This window comes from Suncus etruscus, chromosome 17 (genome assembly GCF_024139225.1).
Source record: "Suncus etruscus isolate mSunEtr1 chromosome 17, mSunEtr1.pri.cur, whole genome shotgun sequence".
NCBI classification, from domain to species: domain Eukaryota; kingdom Metazoa; phylum Chordata; class Mammalia; order Eulipotyphla; family Soricidae; genus Suncus; species Suncus etruscus.
The window spans coordinates 5810240-5830886 of record NC_064864.1 but is presented as its reverse complement, the minus strand read 5'-3'; the positions used below and the strand labels follow the sequence as shown (position 1 = coordinate 5830886).

Here is a 20647-nt window from a genome sequence, read left to right as displayed (position 1 = left end):
CTACGCTCAAAAATTGCCTCCAGCAGGCTCGGGGGACCCTATGGGATGCTGGGATTCGAGCCACTATCCTTCTGCATGCAAGGCAAATGCCCTACCTCCATGCTATCTCTCTGGCCCCACAGTATACTCAATTTAAGAATATGTAATAGGGGGCTGGATAGATAGCAGACCGGGTAGGAAACTTCTTGCCTTGCACATGGCTGACCCGGGTCTGAGGCCCAGGACCCCATATGGTCCCGAGCTTGCCGGGGTGATCCCTGAACAAAGACTAGGAGGAGTAAGCCCTGAACAAGTTGACTAGAGCCCTCACGCCCTCAACCTCATCCCACCCTTGTACCCCAAAAGAATATATAACCATGCCTGGAGACATGGATACAGAAAGATACAAAGTGGGAATCAAGCCTGCTGGTGTTCAGGTAAAAAGCGGTAAAAACTACAAACATGACTTTTATTTTTTGGTTTATGGTACCCAAGAGGTTACTCCTGGCTCTGTGCTCAGAAATCGCTCCTGGTAGGCTAGGGGGGACCATATGGGTTGCTGGGGATCGAACGCAAGTCTGTCCTGGCTTGGTCAAGTGCAAGGCAAACACTGTGCTATCGCTTCAGCTGATATTATTTGTATTTTTTATGGTATTTTAAAACTTGAGCAGAGGTGGATGACCAAGTCTAGAACTATAAAAATATTTCTAGAGTCCTTCTGCCCATATATACACCATGACTAATTAAAGTAAAACTTGATTTATAAGGTTTTTTTTTTTTGGGGGGGGGGGTGGTCCACACCTGGTGATGCTCGGTTTATTTCAGCATGAGATTTATTGTTTGTTTTTGGGCCACAAGGGTTACTCCTGCTGTATACTAAGAAATTGCGCCAGTTTTAAGACTCATATGGAAACATAGATTTTTCTAGTCTCAGAAACCCAGGCTATTCATCTTCGAGCTGATTTAATGTGGGGCAGGAAAGAGGGGGCGCTGTCACCACACTTTACCCCTCCTCTCCACCAGTGTCCCGGACAAAACTCGAAGTGGCATCTGAGAAACATGAAAAACAAACACTCACTGGTGGTCCCATCGAGTACACTGGGGCGAAAGCAATGCCGGCATCCGTCGAGCCCACACGCAGCTTGCCAGCGGTCGTGGTCAGCAAATCACGCAACGTGGAGCCTTGCTCGTTATTCTGGGCCATCGTGGGTGAATTTCTGCTACTTGGAGAATCCGGACTGTCTGGTTCTCGCTCTTCTTTAATTTGATTTTCAAGGACAAATTCTTTGTTTTCTGAAAGAAAACGTTTTACAAAAGTTGTAATGAAGTTTAGCAAAGCGCTGATGTACAGACAAAAAGGGAACCCTCCCTGTATGTATGTATGTATGTATGTATGTATGTATGTATGTATGTATGTATGTATGTATGTATGTATGTATGTATGTAGTAAAAATTGCATTAGTGGCCAGAGCAATAGCACAGCTGTTGGGCGCTTGCCTTGCATGCGGCTGACCAGGGAGGGACCCAGGTTCAATCCCAATATCCCCAACGGTCCCCGGAGCCTGCCAAGAGTGATTTCTGAGGGCAGAGCCGGGAGTAACACAAGTGCCACTGGGTGTGGCCCCAAAACCAAAACCAAAAATTGCAGTACTGATTTTTTTTTGCATAAATACATACCAGAGGACAGACTACGTTCTTCTGAAATGGAAGAAAATAAAATCAAAAAGTAAAAGTGAACTAATTATCCGGAGTAAATAATATTACCAGGTAATTTCCTCCTAATTTACTAACAGTCACCTTTTTTTTCCTCTCTGGCCTTCTGCGCCGCCAGGTCTGCTAGCCAGTGCAGAGGTGAATGAGATTCCGGAGGAGTCCGCTTGCTCTCTGTGCTGGCGTCACTGGCCGGGCTGCTGCCGCCGTTACTCTCAGACTTCTGAGGTGGATTTTGCTGCTGAGACTCAGGCATGCACAGAGAAATTTTATTACTGTGATTAAGAACATTCTGCAAAACCTGCAAGGGTAGAACAATTGAATTTAAGAATACCATCTCTCCGATTCTTCCGAGGAAAAGTAGAGACTACATTTACCAAGCAATACAAAAACACAACTTAGGAGAGTACCAGTATTAATCAAATGAGAACAACCGCCAATGAACTCCACCACCCATCTCTATCTACGATGGCTTCGCGATTTCTACTCACTTGTGAGACGCCGTTCATTGCAGGAAAGTTTCCAGCTGGCATATTCTGTTTGTTAGAACAATGACAATGGGATTTAATTCCAAGTTTTTCTCTAAGCACGTGCATTGCATCTAGAAGATCTGTTAAAACTGCAAAATGACAGAGTAGTAGTTAGTAAGAGGTTACCGCCACTGGTTTTAAAATTACGTCCCTGTGCCACGAATGGTGGTGCTCAGGGGCTACTCCTGGCTGGATGCCAGGAATTGTTCCCGGCAGGCTTGGGGACCACATGGGGTGCTGGGATCAAAACTGGTCAGCAGTGTGAGAAGCAATACACCATCTGCTGTACTGGCTCTCTAGCCCACATTTGTTTTCCTTGAGCCTTTTCAGCTTCCCAATCTTTTATTATCATCATCCCCCAGCCCTTGCTTCCATTCAGGTTTTACGATTCGAACAAATGCAAGTTCTCTGTACCTTTCGACTACCTCTTCTACGAAATTTCAAAATTAAAAAAAAATAACCAGTTTACACAATAAAGCCAAGTAGCTTTCTCACTATAGTTTTCCACTTGCTCTAAAGGTTTCTTTGCGACTTTCATCCCTGACCATGGGTTCATGCTACCCTGACTGCATATAAGATCCAACAGTTGAGCACAAGGGCAATTCAGAATTAGACATTACTTCTCTATTCTACTGTATTCCAACACTTAAAAAACATGGCGTGAACAACAATTGTCATTCTAGTAGTACTTACCAGAACCGGGTATGATCTGAGTTGGCATTAAATGTTTGTGATCATGAGGCTGCCCCTTCACACACTTCATCCAGGCATAAAGTTCTTTATCTGTGGATTTGAATAACAGTATTTATACTTTGACAATCTCCAAGGTTTTACCATTATGCAAGTGATGACTTGTTATAAAGACCTTCATGTACTAACTACATGGAGTTCCAAAGATAGTTTTTCAAGCTATCTTTGATTTTAAGAAGTGTAACAAAGCACTGAGAAATTGATAAAAACAATAAATATACAACTTAAGAGCTTTTCCAAAAATAACCACCTTATTATCATTATTAGTCAACTGTACATCCCCTAATTCTAGCTTTTCTGTAGCTTGTTGTGTGTTCCTGTTCGCGTGCATGCGAATATATGTAAATACATGAGGAAGGAAAAATGGCAGAAGCTTTTCTACAACCCACCGCCAGAACACATCCTAGGCCAGTTTCCCCTTTGTCCCGTTTCAGGCTGTCCCTAGACCAACCACATGAAGCACTCCCCTACTTACAAGAAACCCAATTTCTTCCTGCTAATGGGTGGCGGGGAGCCACATCAAACAGATGGCTTGGGCTTATTCCTAGCAGTACTGAAGGAGCATATGCGTTGTCTTACCGTGCCCACATGTCAGACAAACCCCTTATCGCCTGTCTTACCTGCTTGACTCCTAGGTTATTTTCCTTGTAACTTCTGTGCCAAAAGGTCTCTAGCTAATTATGACACATTATAGTGATATATGAAATTGTGTTCTTGTTTTGGGTTTTGGGGGCCACATCCAGCGGAGCTCAGGGGATACTCCTGGCAGCTGGGGGACAATATGGGAAGATGGAGATCGAACCTTGCTTGCAAGGCAAACACCCTACCTGTTGTGCTACAGCTCTGGCCCCTGATACCTCAGGTTTTGGTCAATGCTAATTCATCTTTCTTTTTGTTTTGGGGCCACACCCAAAAGTGCTTCGGGGACCACATGGGATGCCAGGGATCTAACCCAGCTCAGCCACATGCAAGGCAAGTGCCTTTAACCCAATGTACCATGCCTATGGCCCCAAAGTGTTTTTCTTTAACACTTGATATGTGACGCAAATACTACTGTAATTAGTGGATTTACTATACATAGTCGCTGTGTTCAAAAAAGAATTCACAGACTAAGGAGACAACAGGATGCGTATATAGTATGCAAATCGAGAGGCCAAGGCATGATCCCTGTCATCATGGGGGCGTGGGGGTCATTTAACCGTGACTGGGAATCACACCCGTCACTCCACCCTGGAGCCTCCAATATTACCAGGCTTGGCCTCCCCCCCCTCCCCAAAATCAACTGACAAAGTAAAAAGGGATTCTTGGAGCCTGAGACCACTATTTGTCCAGAGGACCAGAGAACACATTTTAGGGCAAATCTTTCAGCACAGAAAAAACACCATTTAACTATTTCCTTGAGGTATATGAGGAGGAGGAGGGCAAAGGCAGGGCAATCCAAATCATTGTCAACAGCAAAATGTGCCCGTCGCACGCGGTGAACTTTTCCTACAGAGCTGGGAAACCATGAGGATCTCTCTGGTGGTATTTGGGGCTTCAGGGCTATTCTTGATGCTCAGATTAGATGGTCTGGGGACTGAACCCAAGCCCTGCGCATGCTCCACCCTGTTCTATATCACCTTGCCCCTAGTTCGTTTCCTTTGTAAATTTTATCTCCCCATGCAGCCATCGTTTTTTTGTCTTTTGTTGTCTCTACAGTTGGGATCAAAACCAGGACCTCGGCGAAACAAGACTCCCCTGTGGAGCCACATCTCTGCTCTTAGACCACTATTCACTTCTGTAGAAATTAGGAAGAGGAAAGGGTTTTGGGGGCAGGAACGGCACACCGATGATGATCAGGGCTTACTCCTGGCTGTCTTCAGAGTCCGCTCTTGGTGGGTTCAGGAACCCAAGTCAGTTGCCAACTGAATTCTCACAACAGTCCCAGAAACTAAAAGTAAAGGACTGTTTTACTATACAATGAAATCTATTTTTACTTTATAGTAATTAAGAGGATTTGATGTGTGTGGAAGGATTTTGGTTGGAGGGCCGCCCCTGCTGGCACTCCAGAGTTTTTCTCCTGAATCCGTGCTCAGAGATCATTCTTGCCAAGGCTTAAGGGACTGTATCTGGGGCTGGGGATCATGTAAGGCAAGAACACGAGCTCACATACCATCTCATTACTGCCCCTCCTTTTTAGAACTGAGATAATTTAAAGAAACAGGAGAGCAAAAGAGAAAACCCCATCCAGACAAGAAACCTGTCAAGAACAAAAACACCAGAGCTGGCACAGATCTGAAGAGACAGGGGCCCTTTTCACTGCTGGTCTAGCCTTTTCAGAAAATACTATGAAACTTCCTCAAAAAACTAAACTTAATCTTCCATTCGATCCAGCAAGATGCAATTCCTAGGAATATACCGTAGGGACCCCAAAACACAACGCAGAAAAGGTATCTGCACTCCCACATTCACTCTAGTACTATTCCCAAGAATCAGAATCTGGAAACAACCCACAAGTACCCAAGAACAGATGAGTGCCCAATCTACACGGTGAGCTGCAATTCAGCTATTAGGAAAAAAAATGAACTTACAATATTTTCTTCTACATGGAAGGTATCATAATGAGTGAAATAAGTCAGAGAAAAAGGGAGAAACACAGAATGACAGTATTCTGCGAGATAGTAAGAAAAAAAAAGCCACAGTATGAAAATAATACCCAAGGACAACAGAAATGATGGGGTAAGGAGTAGTTAAGACAGAGAAGGGACCACTATAATAGCTGAAAGGGACAATAACTGCAAAAACTGAAAGAAAAATGGCATACAGGTATACTTTCAGTAACAGTATTGGCACACAAGTGCCTTAAAAGAAAAAAAAGGAAAGGAAGAGATTGCCATAGGAGTAAACTGGAGGTGACAGTGGGGGGTGGGAGAGTAACTGGGGAGACTGGTGTTAGGAAATGGATACTGGTGAAAGGATGGATGTTAGAACACTATCAAATTTGGGGGGTGGGTTGGGACACACCAAACGGAGCTCAGGGATAGTGCTCCTGGGCAGTTTGACAGATCATATGGGATGCTGAGGACTGAGCCCAGATCAGTTGAATACAAGGTATAATCCCTACCCTGGCTGTACTTCAGGCCCTCAGTAACATTTTTTTTTTTTTTTGCTTTTTTGGACCACACCAGGTGACGCTCAGGGGTTACTCCTGGCTATATGCTCAGAAGTCACTCCTAGCGCAGGGGACCATATGGGATGCCGGGGGATCGAACCGCCGTCCGACCCAGGTTAGCATGTGCAAGGCAAAAGGTCTACCGCTGCACCACTGCTCTGCCCCAACAACTTTTCAACTCAGTATCTCATGGCAATTTAATAATAATAATAATAATAGTGATAATAATGAGGCCGAATAAGAGGTTATAAAAAAAAGATGCAGTTTTATTGTAGAAAATATGGTCATTTTATTTTTTGTGCAATGCTCAGGGTTTAACTCTTGGCTTTGCACTCAGGGGTCACTCCTGGCAAGCTTAGGGGACCATAGGGAATCGAACCCAGGTTGGCTGAGTTCAAGGCAAGCACCCCACCTGTTGTACTATTATTGCTCTAGTCCTGGTTATTTATTTTAATAAATTTCACAAAACCGCTTTGACCTGTGACTAGGGAAAGAAGAGAACAACAGATGGTAAATCTTCTAGATGACATAAACTCAGAAACTGACCTCGAGAACTCTTCCTTTCCTTTGCCTTGTAACAATCCAGGCAGACCACAAATCCGCATTTTTGGCAAACCCAGTGGATGTTGAACAGCGTTGCTTCACACGCATCACACATTTCCCGAACTCCTCTCACTGCTCTTTTCCAAGCAATTTTGGCTAGAGGAAAAGTTTGAAAGGCAAATCAAGAAATTTTAAGGATGATTTTGCTGAAAAACAACTGCAGATTTAAAAAAAAGTGAGTAATACTCAGAAAACATAGCTAAAGCAGAGTTTCACAATACTGACATTTAGTCTAAACCTTTCACACCAATGACTTCTGCAACCGGCACAGTGTACTCTGGGATTTAGAGGTGTCTATGGTCTCCATTCATCAAGATGCTACTCCCTCCTCCTCACCTTTGCTACAGGGCCAAAAATATTTCCAGTCACTGACTAACTGCCCCTGCGTTTATACTCTATGAGTTTATGCAAAAAGAAGGAAAAGATAACACTTAGAGTTCCTAAAATATGAGTAAAATATATAGCAAATATAACATAATCATTTTCTTTTTCTGGGTTTGTGCTCAGGCATCATTCCGGTGGGGTTTGGAACGCTGGGAATATAGACTATTGGGGATAGAACCGGACCACTGGCATGCAAGGACCTGCTGTATTTCAGCCCCTAATTCAATGTTTCCACTAAAGAAGTCAATGAGGAAACCAGTCCCATTTTAAAGGCATACACTCAAAAAAAGTGAACTGAAAAAAAGAACTGAAATTCAAATACAAACGAACTAGAACAGATTTTTTTAAAAAACCACTTAGGAATGGATTGTGTCTTTATTTGGTTTGGGGTCACACCCAGCAGTGCTCAAGGCTTCCTCCTAGCTGAGCTCAGAAATTATTCCTGGCAGGGGGCTCTAGGGACTATACAAGGTTCCAGGGATGAAACAAGGGTCGACGGTGTACAAGACAAGTGGCCTATCCGCTATATGCTATTAGTCTGGCCCTCGATGATGCCTTTTTAGGGGGGAATTGGGGGCTGGGCTACATGGCTAGTCTTGGCTCTGCGCTCAGAAATCACTCTTGGCAGGCTCGGCGGATCATATGTTGAACGTGGGTTGGCCGTGAGCAAGACAAACACCCTCACTGCTGTGTTATGGCTCTGGCCCTAGGATTGTGTCTTTATGCGAAAAGTGCCGTTTCCAATGCGTATTCAAAGTTCTTCAGTGCACAGAAGTAGGGCAAAATGTTCCTCTGAGCCTTGAAAGCATTCACCCACTTAACTAAATCTCCACTGGAAAATGTGTCACCTTTACACAGATCTTTCCACTTAAAAGGTCATTGTGAAAAATGTCAAGCAGATTAGGTGTAGAAGGAGCCTTCCTCCTAAATGCGCTCCGAAGACAACACAAAGCTTTTATAGTCAGAAATTCTAAGTATTTAACTTCCTTACCATCCTTTTTCACCCAGGACAAAGCTGTTTTTTCAGATGTTACTAACTGACAGAACTTGTCGCCTATTATATCCAAGATGTATTTTGAAGTTTCTATGTCAAGCTCATCGTCATCATAATTGTCATGTGCCCACAAACTCATAGCTTCATCATCATATTGGTCAGGCGAAGAAAAGCCATCGATCCTAACCACTCCGTTTTTACTAAAGGACAATCTGAAACAGTCACACACGAGATGCGTTAGATGCCAAGATACACATTTGTTTAAGTCTTATAGCTCAATTACATTGGCATATTATATTATAAATAAACTTACATTAATTGCACGCACAATTCAAAACGAAATAGGGAAGACGGAAGATAGGTCACACAGCTGAAGAGCGACGACCACATGTGAGAGTTGAGAACTGGTACTGTACATTCTCCTGAACACTGTCATGTGCCCCCCCCAAAGCAAATATAAAAGTTCTTGTTTGTTTTTGATTTTGGGGGTAACATCTGATTCTGTGCTTAGAATAAATCACTCCTGGCAAGGGTTGAGGGGCCATATGAAATGCCAGGATTGAAACCAGGTTGGCTGCACACAAGGCCAATTATTTATCCTCTCCCCTCCCCTCCCTTTTTTCAGTTCAGTTTCTAGAAGACTATTTTATCTGTTTAGACCCATTTTCAGTGGTTTCGAGGGACTAGTCCTGGCTCCGTTCTCAGGAATGACTCCTGGCAGTGCTGAAGAGAAATATGCAGATAGCAGAGATTTTTAACCAGGATCGGTGGGGTGAAAGGCAAGCAACGCCCTGCACTCTCTCTCCAGTCTGTTTTTATCTGGCCTTGGGGCATATTCTAGGGGTTTTCAGGGGTGACTAATGGTAAGGTAGTCAGGGGACACAAAGTGCCAGTGATCAAAGCTGAGCTTTTTGCACACACAAAGCATGTACTTCCGCCCACTGTGCTATTTCTCTGACCCAAATCTGCTTTACTTTCAAGTTCTCCATCTTTTATGCACTCCCATGTAATACTACATTTGACAAATATTCTCTGAAGCGGTCTTTTGAAGAAAAAGCTAAGAAACAAAATCAGTAGGTTTTCTGTATCTACAAAGACATATTTTAGATTACAAGAGAACTTTTTTTTCTTTTTTTGCTGTTGTTAAAGAAAGTGTCCCTAGGACAGAGTGAGATGGTTCAATGTAGGAGGGAGATCTGAGTTTGATTTTTGGCACTGCAGGACCCCTCAAAGCTATCAGAGCTGAATACCAACAGGTACAGCGCAACTTCCCCACCCCTAAATAATACAAAGTACCACCTAGATTTTATCAAAACGACAATGATGGTTCATAAATGACAGCTACTGTAAGAATGAAATTCTATCCATGGTAAACAAGAGTAACTAAAGAGATCGTCTTAAAGTCATTTCATTTGAAAAATCCCAATCCTTTACATCATGTGCAAGAGACAGGTTTACCTGGGGCTCCACTATAGTTAAGGAAGTACGTAGAGCACAAAATGGGAACTGAAGCCCAGCTCTAAGAATCTGAGGCAATCATCAGTTCTTTCTTTTCGGTCAGGCTATCTGATATTCTGACTAAACTTTCACAACTTTCTGTATGAAAATTAAAGTACATTAACATTACAATACTAGGTTAATAATAACTATGCTTTTTAATATATGCCATGAAACCTGTGGCTATAACGTGGCACTTGGAAATCCTTTTCATGTTTAACTCATTATAAGTACATATATTTATAGAAAGCATGGATATTACAATGTAATGCATTGTAGTGTTTTTTCATGGGTCTTGGGGGGAGGGGGTTCTGGACCACAACACCCATAGGGGTTGCTCCTGGCAGACTTAGGGGACCATATGGGATGCTGGGGATCAAACCCGATCGACTGTGCACAAGGCAAACATCCTACCTGCTGTGCTTTCGTTCAGGCCACACTACAGATAGTTTAACACCTTAAACTAAGATTGATAGACTATATGTCACTAGGTAAAATTAATGTAAAAAATGTAAATATTAATGCTACATTCTTACCAAAATTAAAACACACACACAACTCAAACTTATTTCCAATTATTTTCTAGAAAAAGCTCAATTTCAGGGCCAGAGCGATAGCACAGCAAGTTGGTCTTTTGCCTTTGCATGCTGCTAACCCAGGTTCATTCTCCAGCATCCCATCTAGTCCTCCCGAGTCTGCCAGGAGTGATTTCTGAGCACAGAGCTAGTAGTAATCCCAAAACATGACCAGGTGTGACCCCAAAACCAAGCCCTCCTCCAAGAAAAAGAAAATTTTGATCATCTTAAAACTCACTATGAAAAAAGAGCAGAAAAAAATTAAAATAAGATCATAAGCAGCAATGTGAAGTCAGCCCAGCAGATAGCTATTGTTAACTGTGGCCAAAAAAAGCTTAACAATACATGCCCTGAGTGTCTGGGGGCCCACGGAAGCGTTCTTTCCACTTACCTTCTAAAGTAGTAGAACCTACAAAATACTGGCGAGTGTGTTGGCTCCTCTCCTTTCTTACTCCGAATGAGTCGACATTCTCTGCACTTCTGTAAATTAGGCCCTATCTCGCAGCAAGAGTCATCCTGTAAAAAGGACTCCCCGGTTTGCTTCAGTTTCTTGACTTTCCGCCAGTCTTTTAATACTGAACGAGGAATGCCAGCTGTAAAATCAGTGGGGGAAAAAAATCAGCAAAATCACGCCTTTTCAGAAAAGCCGTTGTAACAAACAGTTCTACGTACTGAAAAGTCCTCTGCAATATCTCTATTTACCATTCTACTTACAAAACAAAACCATATCAGTATAAGCATAAATGCACGCAGGAACTTTCCACTTTAAATACCTAGTGTAAATGCAAATAATACATTAAAAAGTCAAACATGAGAAATAGTCACGACCTACACAAACCCATCCTTAAAAATAGAGCCTTCCTCTCACCTAGGCAGCAAACTGCAATGTGTGGGAAGAGACAGAACCAAATACACACCAAGTAATACTTTAAGAAAGTTAAGGTACAGTGAGTGCAACGCCCTTTTAAATGTTTTGATTTTATGAAGTTGATGCACCAAGGTAATTATGGCTTAATACAGGTGGATAAGAAATTTTGACTTCATGCAACAAAATACTATGCAGCTATTCAAACAAAAAGAAGTCAGTAAAACTTGCCACCTGTGACATGATGGATCTAGGAGGGATTGATTGGTCTAAGTAAAAAAAACACTGGATAATGGTTTCGTTTGGTTTGGTTTTGGGGCCACACCCAGCACCCAGCAATGCTCAAGGGTAACACCTGGCTCTGGGCTCAGAAATCACACCTGGCAGGCTGGGTGTGGAGAGCATTCGGGGAAGCCTGGGATTGAACCCAGGTCAGCCATGTGCAAGGCAAACGCCCTACCTGCCGGACTACTGGTCCAGCCCCAACACTGGATAATGCTTGATGTGGAATATTAAACTGAGAAGTAAGTAAATAGACAAAATAAAAAGGGTTCTGACTGCAGAATCCTGACTCCTGTGGAGCAAGAAGTAGGAGGGAATAGGTAATCCTTTGGTAGAAGCATGTATGTCTGATGTAGTCTAAACCTGTAAAATACATACATTTTCTTTGGTGTTTTAGGCTACACCCAGCAGTCCTCAGGGACCTTGCTTTCTGTAAAGCAAGCACCCGACCTGTACTATCCGTAGTTCTGGCCCCCCCAAAACTAAATTTAATAAAACATTATCTGAAGCAATTTAAAAAACCTGATAACATACAGACAAGCGACAACTTATAATACCAATACTATGAAGAGGAATATCAATATGCTGATACAAGAACTATCTTTTAGAAATGCAAAAAATAAGGGGGGGCTGGATAAATGATTTACAAGTTAGAGCACACACATGCTTTGCATGCAGAAATCTCGAGTTTGATCCCAGAACATTGACTAGGCGTGTCCTCCCTTGTAACAGCAAAGATCTAGATACAGTATCTTTTGATTTGAGAAAAGGAAAAATACGACATCTGAATATAAACATAGAAACAAATTCTAAAAATCTGAAACGCATTTCACAGTCTAAGATCCGCACGGGAAAAAAAAAAACCGCTCTGCATTTAAGGCCCTATTTAACCTAAACATCATTATTTTATTTATTTATTTATTTATTTGTTTGTTTGTTTGTTTGTTTTTGGGTCACACCCGGCAGTGCTCAGGAGTTACTCCTGACTCCAGGCTCAGAAATTGCTCCTGGCAGGCACAGGGAACCCATATGGGGCGCCGGGATTCGAACCGATGACCTCCTGCATGAAGGGCAAACGCCTTACCTCCATGCTATCTCTCCGGCCCCAACATCATTATTTTATGAGCACTGGAGTAAGTCAAACCCATGAATGAGTATTTGTTACCCTTATAATTGCAACTACGTCAATGCGCCTATGTCATGTTGAAGAAAACAGCTGTTGACTAAAACACTAGTGTTTTCCAACACCCATTTCGTACATCAGAGGAAGCACCACTGAGAACAGGTACATCTTGCAGAAAAACTTGCTGCACTCTTGTCCTGGACTCCCACTGTTACTTTTGAACAACAGAGAGAGCAGGACCTTTTAACAAGATCACACATCTTAACGCAGCAACGACTACACGGGAACTCAGAGTGCCCGTGAAAAACAGGCTCCAGCCAGGAAGCCTGCCTAGACTGCTCCTGCTTGACCTTTCCAACTCCAGGCCCAGCTCTCTGGCTTTGCCACACCCAGCGGAGCTCAGGTTTACTCCTGGCTCAGGGCACGAGGGATCTAATCAGGTAAGTCACTTGGACCACTCAGGTGCTTTTGCTTAAGCCATTAACTTCACTTAAAATATGCAATTCACACACATTCATGTTCAGAAACACACGCCGAGATGAGAACTTTTCCAGAAGGCCGTGTAAAAGGCTATTTCAAGATACATTTCTCCCGTTTTCAAAAAATCGGGTGGTTTTGTTTTTGGACTACACCCAGGGGCTACTCCTGGCTCTAGGCTCAGAAATCACTCCCGGCAGGCTCCCTCCGGGGAACCATAATGAATACTGGATATTGAATCCGGGTCAAAGCATGCAAGTCAAATGCTCTACCTACTGTGTATTGCTCTGGCCCCCTAATCCAGAGTTTTTAAAAGTCAAGAGTCAATCAAAGAAATCACACAATGCTCAAATTTTAATTGCACATTTGCCTCCAATAATAACATCTATTATTTTAGAGTAAGTGCAATCTTTCTACAGTGACTAGAAAATAACTATAAACTAAATATGTGTTTAAGGGCCCAGAGAGATAGCACAGCGGTGTTTGCCTTGCAAGCAGCCAATCCAGGACCTAAGGTGGTTGGTTCGAATCCCGGTGTCCCATATGGTCCCCCATACCTGCCAGGAGCTATTTCTGAGCAGACAGCCAGGAGTAACCCCTGAGCACCGCCGGGTGTGCCTCCCCCCCAAAAAAAATATGTGTTTAAAATCTAGATGATTGGGGCCAGAGAGAGAGTTTGGAGGTAAGGCGTTTGCCTTGCTTTCAGAAGGACGGTGGTTCGAATCCCGGCATCCCATAGGGTCCCCCGAGCCTGCCAGGAGCGATTTCTAAGCGTAGAAATAAAATAGGGCCCGGAGAGATAGCACAGCGGCATTTGCCTTGCAAGCAGCCGATCCAGGACCAAAGGGGGTTGGTTCGAATCCCGGTGTCCCATATGGTCCCCCGTGCCTGCCAGGAGCTATTTCTGAGCAGACAGCCAGGAGTAATCCCTGAGCAATGCCGGGTGTGACCCAAAAGCAAAACAACAACAACAACAACAAATAAAATAAAATAAAATCTAGATGATTCAAATTTAAAGTATGAAAAGCTGTACTTCTAAAAAACTGAACACTATTATAATAAAATAATTTAAATCTATGGCACGCAATAGCTTAAAGATTTATAAATGACAAAGATACCTGGATTCAGGATACATACATAAGTTTTTGATAGAATTTTTTCCTTCTAGATAGGTTACCACATTATTAGCAAACTCACTTTAATGTAGTTTACTAGAAAAACACTTGTCTAGGAGGGTCTCAATTCTATTTAATTTCTTGACAGTGTAACATTTAAGTGCCTTAAATTTTGAGACCTAAAGTTAGCAGACCCTGGCCCAGTGAGTATTTCTATTTCTTCTAAACATTAAGAATCTTGGGCCCAGAGAGATAGCACAGCGGCGTTTGCCTTGCAAGCAGCCGATCCAGGTCCCAAGGTGGTTGGTTCGAATCCCAGTGTCCCATATGGTTCCCCATGCGTGCCTGCCAGGAGCTATTTCTGAGCAGACAGCCAGGAGTCACCCCTGAGCACCGCCGGGTGTGGCCCAAAAACCAAAAACCAAAAAAAAAAAAAATTCTTTCCTTTCAGTTATCTATTAGCGTGCCTTCACTTACTCTACAAACAGGAAATGAAGAAAATAAGACAAACTCCCGCTGTGTTATCTCTCCGGCCCCAGCCATGCTGACCTTTTAACTGACTATCTGATAACTAAGGTTTCATTCTTGACCAGGTAGACACAAGCCACGAACTAGTGTTGTTTTTGTTTGCCCATTTTAGGGGACCACACCTGGCAGTGCTCCTGGCTGAGCTCAGGCACCCCTTGTTGGTGGTTCTTGGGAGTCCATAGTGCTGGGGATTGAAGCCAGGTAGGGTGCATGCAAGACAAATGGCCAACTCAGTGCTATCAGTCTGGTCTCTAGTATGCATGCTTTGCATGGAGTATGAGTGTGGCCTTTACGTGCTAAGACACTGAGAGAGAACAGCCCCGGAGCATTATAAAATGATAAAACGAGCGACAAAATGTATATGTGTCAATCTAGATAGGATTTCAAAATGAGCTGGCTATGGATAAAAGTGACTGTTTCATATGATTTATGGATATATTTAAATGTAATAAAAAATTCAGTTCAGAAATGATATAAAAATTTAGTCACAGAAGAGCTAGTTTTCAACTATTAGTTTCAAACGAAAATAAATTTACATAACCCAAGTTAGCAGATAAAGCAGGCCAACTGTACGTCTTTAGAATTTATCAAAAACATACTACTATGTATGTACGTGCATACACATACACATACACATGTTTTTGGGCCACACCTGGCAGAGCTTGGGGGGAAATGTGGGATGACAGGGATGGAACCTGGGTCAGCCGCTTGCAAGGCAAAAGTCCTGCTCTCTGTGCTCTCACTCTGGCCCCAACATAAAGCATATATTTTGCTACATATGCATGTATCTGTAGCACACCTGTGTGTTTGTACATCCTCCAAATAATTAAGTGCACTCTTTCCTGATTATGAATAATAACAATCCCAATCAGTGAACGTATATAAAAACGATAAAGGGAAGATGTACTTCAGAAGAAAGCTATTTACTCAAGATTAAAAGTTTCCTAATGAATTAACTCCCAACTCAGCAAAGTTTCTGAGAGCTCAGCGTGAAAGTCAACGTATTCTGTCCACGTCTAACAGAGGCCATTGGACAGTCGCTTCGTTTAACTTTGGACCTGGGAGTAACCAGGACGGGAAAGGCCTGTCTGTCACAGCTTGCAGGGAAATGTGCTGATTCCACCACTCTTGTCTTGTCTCAGAGCTCCTTGGGGGAAAAGCCTATTTTTTTACTCTTAAGAACAGAAACGGACCTAGCTTGAGCAGACCGAGGTTCAGACCCCATCACCTTCAAAGTACCCTCAGATTGGTCTGGTGGCCCTTAGCACCACTGGGAAGGCACCCTGCAAAAACTCATCAAAAATATATAGATTTTAGAAAATAAAAAATAAAAAGAACAGAAACGGTTAATTTTATACACTGGACTTCGAAACTCCTATCTCCTTTTTCTCTGAGTTTAAATTCCATTAATTTAAATACTCAACACCAAAAGGAAATGGAATTGTTGATCACAACAGGCCGGTAAGAATGCACAAGGAAAGAAGAAAAAGCAACTTGACACATCCAGTTATTAAGTGCAAAGTATCCTGTAGCCTTCGTTGTCAATCCACCTTTCTTTTGACTAGATTTGCATTTCAGTCTGTCAGCCTCTCTCTCTTAGCTGTGCTTTTCCTTTGTTCTTTCACTCTCTGACAGACTTTTTCTATGAATCCATCTTCTTCCTGTTTCTCCTTCCCTTTTCCTTTTGGTTTTCACATAGACAGACATGTGGAAAAACTACATTCAGAGAAAATGCCCCAAATTTGAGCCTTCAAAGGACCGAATGTGGGGCCAGAAAGATAGCACGGAGGTAAGGTGTTTGCCTTGCATGCAGAAGGAGTTATTTCTGAGCATAGAGCCAGGAGTAACCCCTGAGCATTGCCAGGTGTGACCCAAAAACCGGACGAAGGAAAAAAAAGGCCCAGATGTACTTGTGGAAGTACTTCTTTTCCACAATGTCATGGATTTTTCATGTGTCTGATGAATACATGGCGAGAGTGAAATTAGTAAGAGCTTCCTGCACTGTGCAACACACCTAAAAAGAAACAAGCAAACTAAGAAAAACTACCTCTAACAGAAAAACATAAGCACTATTGTATGGTAATTTTATTGGCAGGTATCACTTATCCTGCCCAACTAGTCACAAAACATTAAATAGTTGTAGCCTTAAAACTTTTCTTCTTGGGCCAGAGAGATAGCATGGAGGTAAGGCGTTTGTTTGCCTTGCACACAGAAGGACGGTGGTTGGAATCCCGGCATCACATATGGTCCCCTGAGCCTGCCAGGACCGATTTCTGAGTGTAGAGCCAGGAGTAACCCCTGAGCGCTGCCGGGTATGACTCAAAAACCAAAAACAACACCCTCCCCTCCAAAAAAAAACCTTTCCTTCTTTCACTTTAAACTTTTACTCATTCATCATTAAGCATACTACAAATGAAATTTCAGGAACCAGAGAGTTAAGATAGCTGGTAAGGTTCTTGTCTTGCATGATCTGGGTTTGATCCCCAGCATCCCATATGGTCTCCCAAGTATAACAGGAGCAATTTCTGAGTGTGGAGACTTTTAACCTGAGGACCACTGGGCGTGGCCCCTCACCCCCAAAACATTAATTTCAATAAGCTTCCAAGTTTGTGGCAAGAGCAGAAGGGTGAGGTGTCGGCCATCTACAACTCACTTTGAAGTTATTGTCTTCTAAGTAACTTTTAGGAGTTATTTAAATGTGACTCTAAAGAATAACGAAATAAACTTTTCCCCCAAATCCTGTCAGAGTGACAGTCACAAATATATTCTGCCAATTTCAGGAAATAACCAAAATTATGAATATTAAATTACAAATTGGGTAGTAAAAATGCAAAGAGATCAGTGAATCATTCCTGTCACTCAAAAAAAAAAATGTAGCTGTCTCTTCCTCTTTTTGACCACACCAGGCAATGCTTAGGGTTTAACTCCTGGCTCTTGGCACAGGAAGTCACTCCTGGTGGGCTCTGGGGAATATATGGGATACCGGGGATTGAATGCCTGTCAGTGAGTGGAAAGGCGAGCATCCCGGCTTGCTGTAAGAGATATAATGGCAATGAATCTAAGTTAAAGCACTAAGATTGCCTTTTAAGGGGCCGGTGAGGTGGCGCTAGAGGTAAGGTGTCTGCCTTGTAAGCGCTAGCCAAGGAACGGACCGTGGTTCGTCCCATATGGTCCCCCCCAAGCCAGGGGCGATTTCTGAGCACCAGGAGTAACCCCTGAGTATCAAAACGGGTGTGGCCCCAAACAACAACAACAAGAAAAAAAAAACACAAAAAGATTGCCTTTTAAAAGCCATGCAGGTAATCTTCAGATAACCAACAGATAACCAAATACAAGAGGGGGAGGAGAAAACAACATGACACTGGTGGACGCAAGTGGACATCGATAAAGGGACTGGTGTTGAAACGAGCTATTTCTGAAACTCAATTGTGAAAAATCGTGTGATTCGAAGTCAAATAGAGCCCCTGAAAAGTGAAAGAAAAAAAAGAGAACATTATCTCCCATTTAAGATTTTATAAAGTCAGTAACATCACTTACCACTGTTGCTGTTGCTCTGCAATTTCAATTTACTCTTTTCTTTGGCACTCCTGATGAGCACGCCATTGGGTTTTACATCTTCCTCCACCTCGCCCTTTCTCCTCTGCAGGTCGTTCTGCTTCTTTTTGTAAGTCGGCTTCGGCTGCCTTTTAGTCCTTTGCTCGGACTTACTTTCACTTTCGTCCGAGTCTCCGCTCTCGGAGCCCGAATCGTAAGTCCTTTTGTTTTTTCTCCTGCTGACTTTATCATCCTTTAGATATTTATCGACCAGCATCTTACTGTCGACACTGTTTTGGATGTCATTAGACGTCGAGGCTATTAAGTTGACGGAACATGGCTTAATGATTTCTGACACAGAATTCCCTGAATTTTCCACTTTGTGAGTGTTTTTATCTTCTTCCGAATGTCGAGTAAGCCAGGCCTTTTTCAGCTTAGTGTGGTAGTTTGGCTGATTTGTCTGGGAGGCCTGCCCGTTTCCTACAGAGCTTGCTTTGTTTATCGGACTACAGACGCCAGGGCTATCCGAGAGCAGAGAGACTGAAGAGGTCTGACTTTTCACAGCGTTGGGCTCGTTCTCACTGACATTACTACTCTTATACTGCGCGGCAGCCAAAGCTGCCTTGTGCTTCTTTAAATGGATAAAATCACTTGTGCTCGAGAACCCAGAGCTGGGCGGGACGGCGCTGCCTGTCTTGCTACTGGCTGGTGCCGCCGGAGCTGGAGCTGGGGTGTTGCCCCTGCTTTCTTGGGCTGGAGCCACCGACTGACTGACACTTTTCGAAGAGGTACATTCGGAGGATTTAGAGGCCAAAATGGTATTTGATAAAGAGTAAATTATTTCTGAGCTACCCCAGCTGCAAACACTGGTGGTAGCGGCAGCAGATGTGAATACATCCGTTTTGGTATTACACACAGTATTTACAGAAGACATGACTGAACTGGGAACACTGCCCTGGGAGACAGCCTGAAAGCTTTTCTCGGGTTTTACGGGAGCACTGTCTGCCTCTGCGCTTGGCAGGAGGATCCTTCCCGTCTCTCCGGTTTCTGCTAGTTTGAGGCAATCTGTTGGATTCGCCCCCGTGGCAGACCTTTCCCCGAGTCGATCTTTGGAAGCTGACGGCACGGGCATCGCTGGCCCGCTCTCCAGTTTGGTACGAGAGGGGGGACGGACAATGACAGATGCCGTCGCAGCCTGTGACTTGCCACTGCTTTTATCCCCGTGCCACTCAGACTTTTCTTTAGTGAGGTTATTATTAGCCTTCCACATTTCTGGCAAACTCTGTTCCGAAGAACTCTTGAAGTTTGCCTGAGAGTCTTTTGGCTCAGGAATCAGAGTCGGAGGCTTCTGCGATTCCGGCACTTTCCCACCAGCATTTACAGGCATCACTGGAGTTAGAGTTGGAGGCGAAAGACTACTACCGTAGCTGCTCTCCTTCCTTTCCAGGCTGTGATGAATCGGGGGGTGAAAAACCGGTGCTCTGTGCAAAGCAGGCATGCTCCGGAGCGGATTGGTAGACGAAACCGTCAGGTGAGTTGGGCTCCTACAATCGTTCCTGAAGGTCGTCACCGAGTGCGACGCGATCGGGTGGGGGAGATGCTCGGGTACCTTGCCTACCAGGCCTTCCCCTTCTGGTAGGTGCTTGATCAGAGGCGGAGGCTTGGAAAGAGAGGATATAAACGAAGTGTGAGCCTGAGGATTAGTCACGGCTGTGAGGGCACCACTCTGTTTTTCACTGTAAATACTTGAAACCTCTTTGGATGGATACGACCTGGGCGGTTCATTGACTACACTGTTGGACAGTGTCGTGAAGTAGTTACTTTGGGGCAAACTTTGAGGCACTGAATGCTTCATTTGATAAAGATCTGAGACGGAGCATTCGACATCCTTGTCCTGCTTGATGATATGGCTTTTAGGGCTTGAAGATGATGAGATTACTCTGGAATAATTCTCTCGTTCACCACCCTCAAGCCCCTTTATCTTAGTTGTGAAGGGAGCAACGTCGATGCTTTCTTGAAGAACTCTCCGATGCTCCTCCTTATACTTGTTTAACCTCTCTCCGGTCTCCTGCGGTGGCCTTTGCAATGGATTCAACAGAGGATCCACAAAATGCCGATGCAAATGACCATCTTTCCCAGTCTGTGACCTGTTTAGGTCCAGGTCACTTTTTGTTGATGCGGGTGGAACAGAGCGTAACGGGTCAATGAAGGCTTTCCTTTCCAATTCTCTGTAAGGAAAATAGATAAAGGCATCTGTAATCACCATGATCCATTTTGGGCCGAGGGGTAGGGCAAACGTCAAACTTTGTAAGCGCTCAGGGGGCCATTTAGGGTGCCTGAGATCCAACTCAGGTAGGATGAGCACAAGGCAAGAAACCTACCCAACGTTTTATCACTCCAGCACCCCCCCGTTTTTGTTATGATGCCCAAAAAAGCATTCCATAATATCATCCAATTATAATATTAAACACAACTTTGTAAGTACTTAATTATCTAGTAAATCTGAAGGGCTATCAAAATGGACTTGCATCTTCCCGAAGTTTAGGTATT

At 43.5% G+C, this 20647-nt stretch overlaps 1 protein-coding gene across 1 annotated transcript in view; it reads right to left on the bottom strand.

The window, feature by feature from the left end:
- JMJD1C (jumonji domain containing 1C) overlaps positions 1 to 20647 on the bottom strand; it is a 191779-nt gene that overhangs the window by 12927 nt on the left and 158205 nt on the right. Inside the window, exons 10-17 of the mRNA XM_049790618.1 lie at positions 18101 to 20325; positions 10565 to 10766; positions 8099 to 8313; positions 6667 to 6819; positions 2913 to 3002; positions 2181 to 2308; positions 1777 to 1990; positions 1058 to 1272 (exon numbers count right to left, since the gene is read on the bottom strand). Coding sequence (XP_049646575.1) covers positions 1058 to 1272; positions 1777 to 1990; positions 2181 to 2308; positions 2913 to 3002; positions 6667 to 6819; positions 8099 to 8313; positions 10565 to 10766; positions 18101 to 20325 — 3442 coding nt within the window. The remainder of the gene's footprint in view (positions 1 to 1057; positions 1273 to 1776; positions 1991 to 2180; positions 2309 to 2912; positions 3003 to 6666; positions 6820 to 8098; positions 8314 to 10564; positions 10767 to 18100; positions 20326 to 20647) is intronic.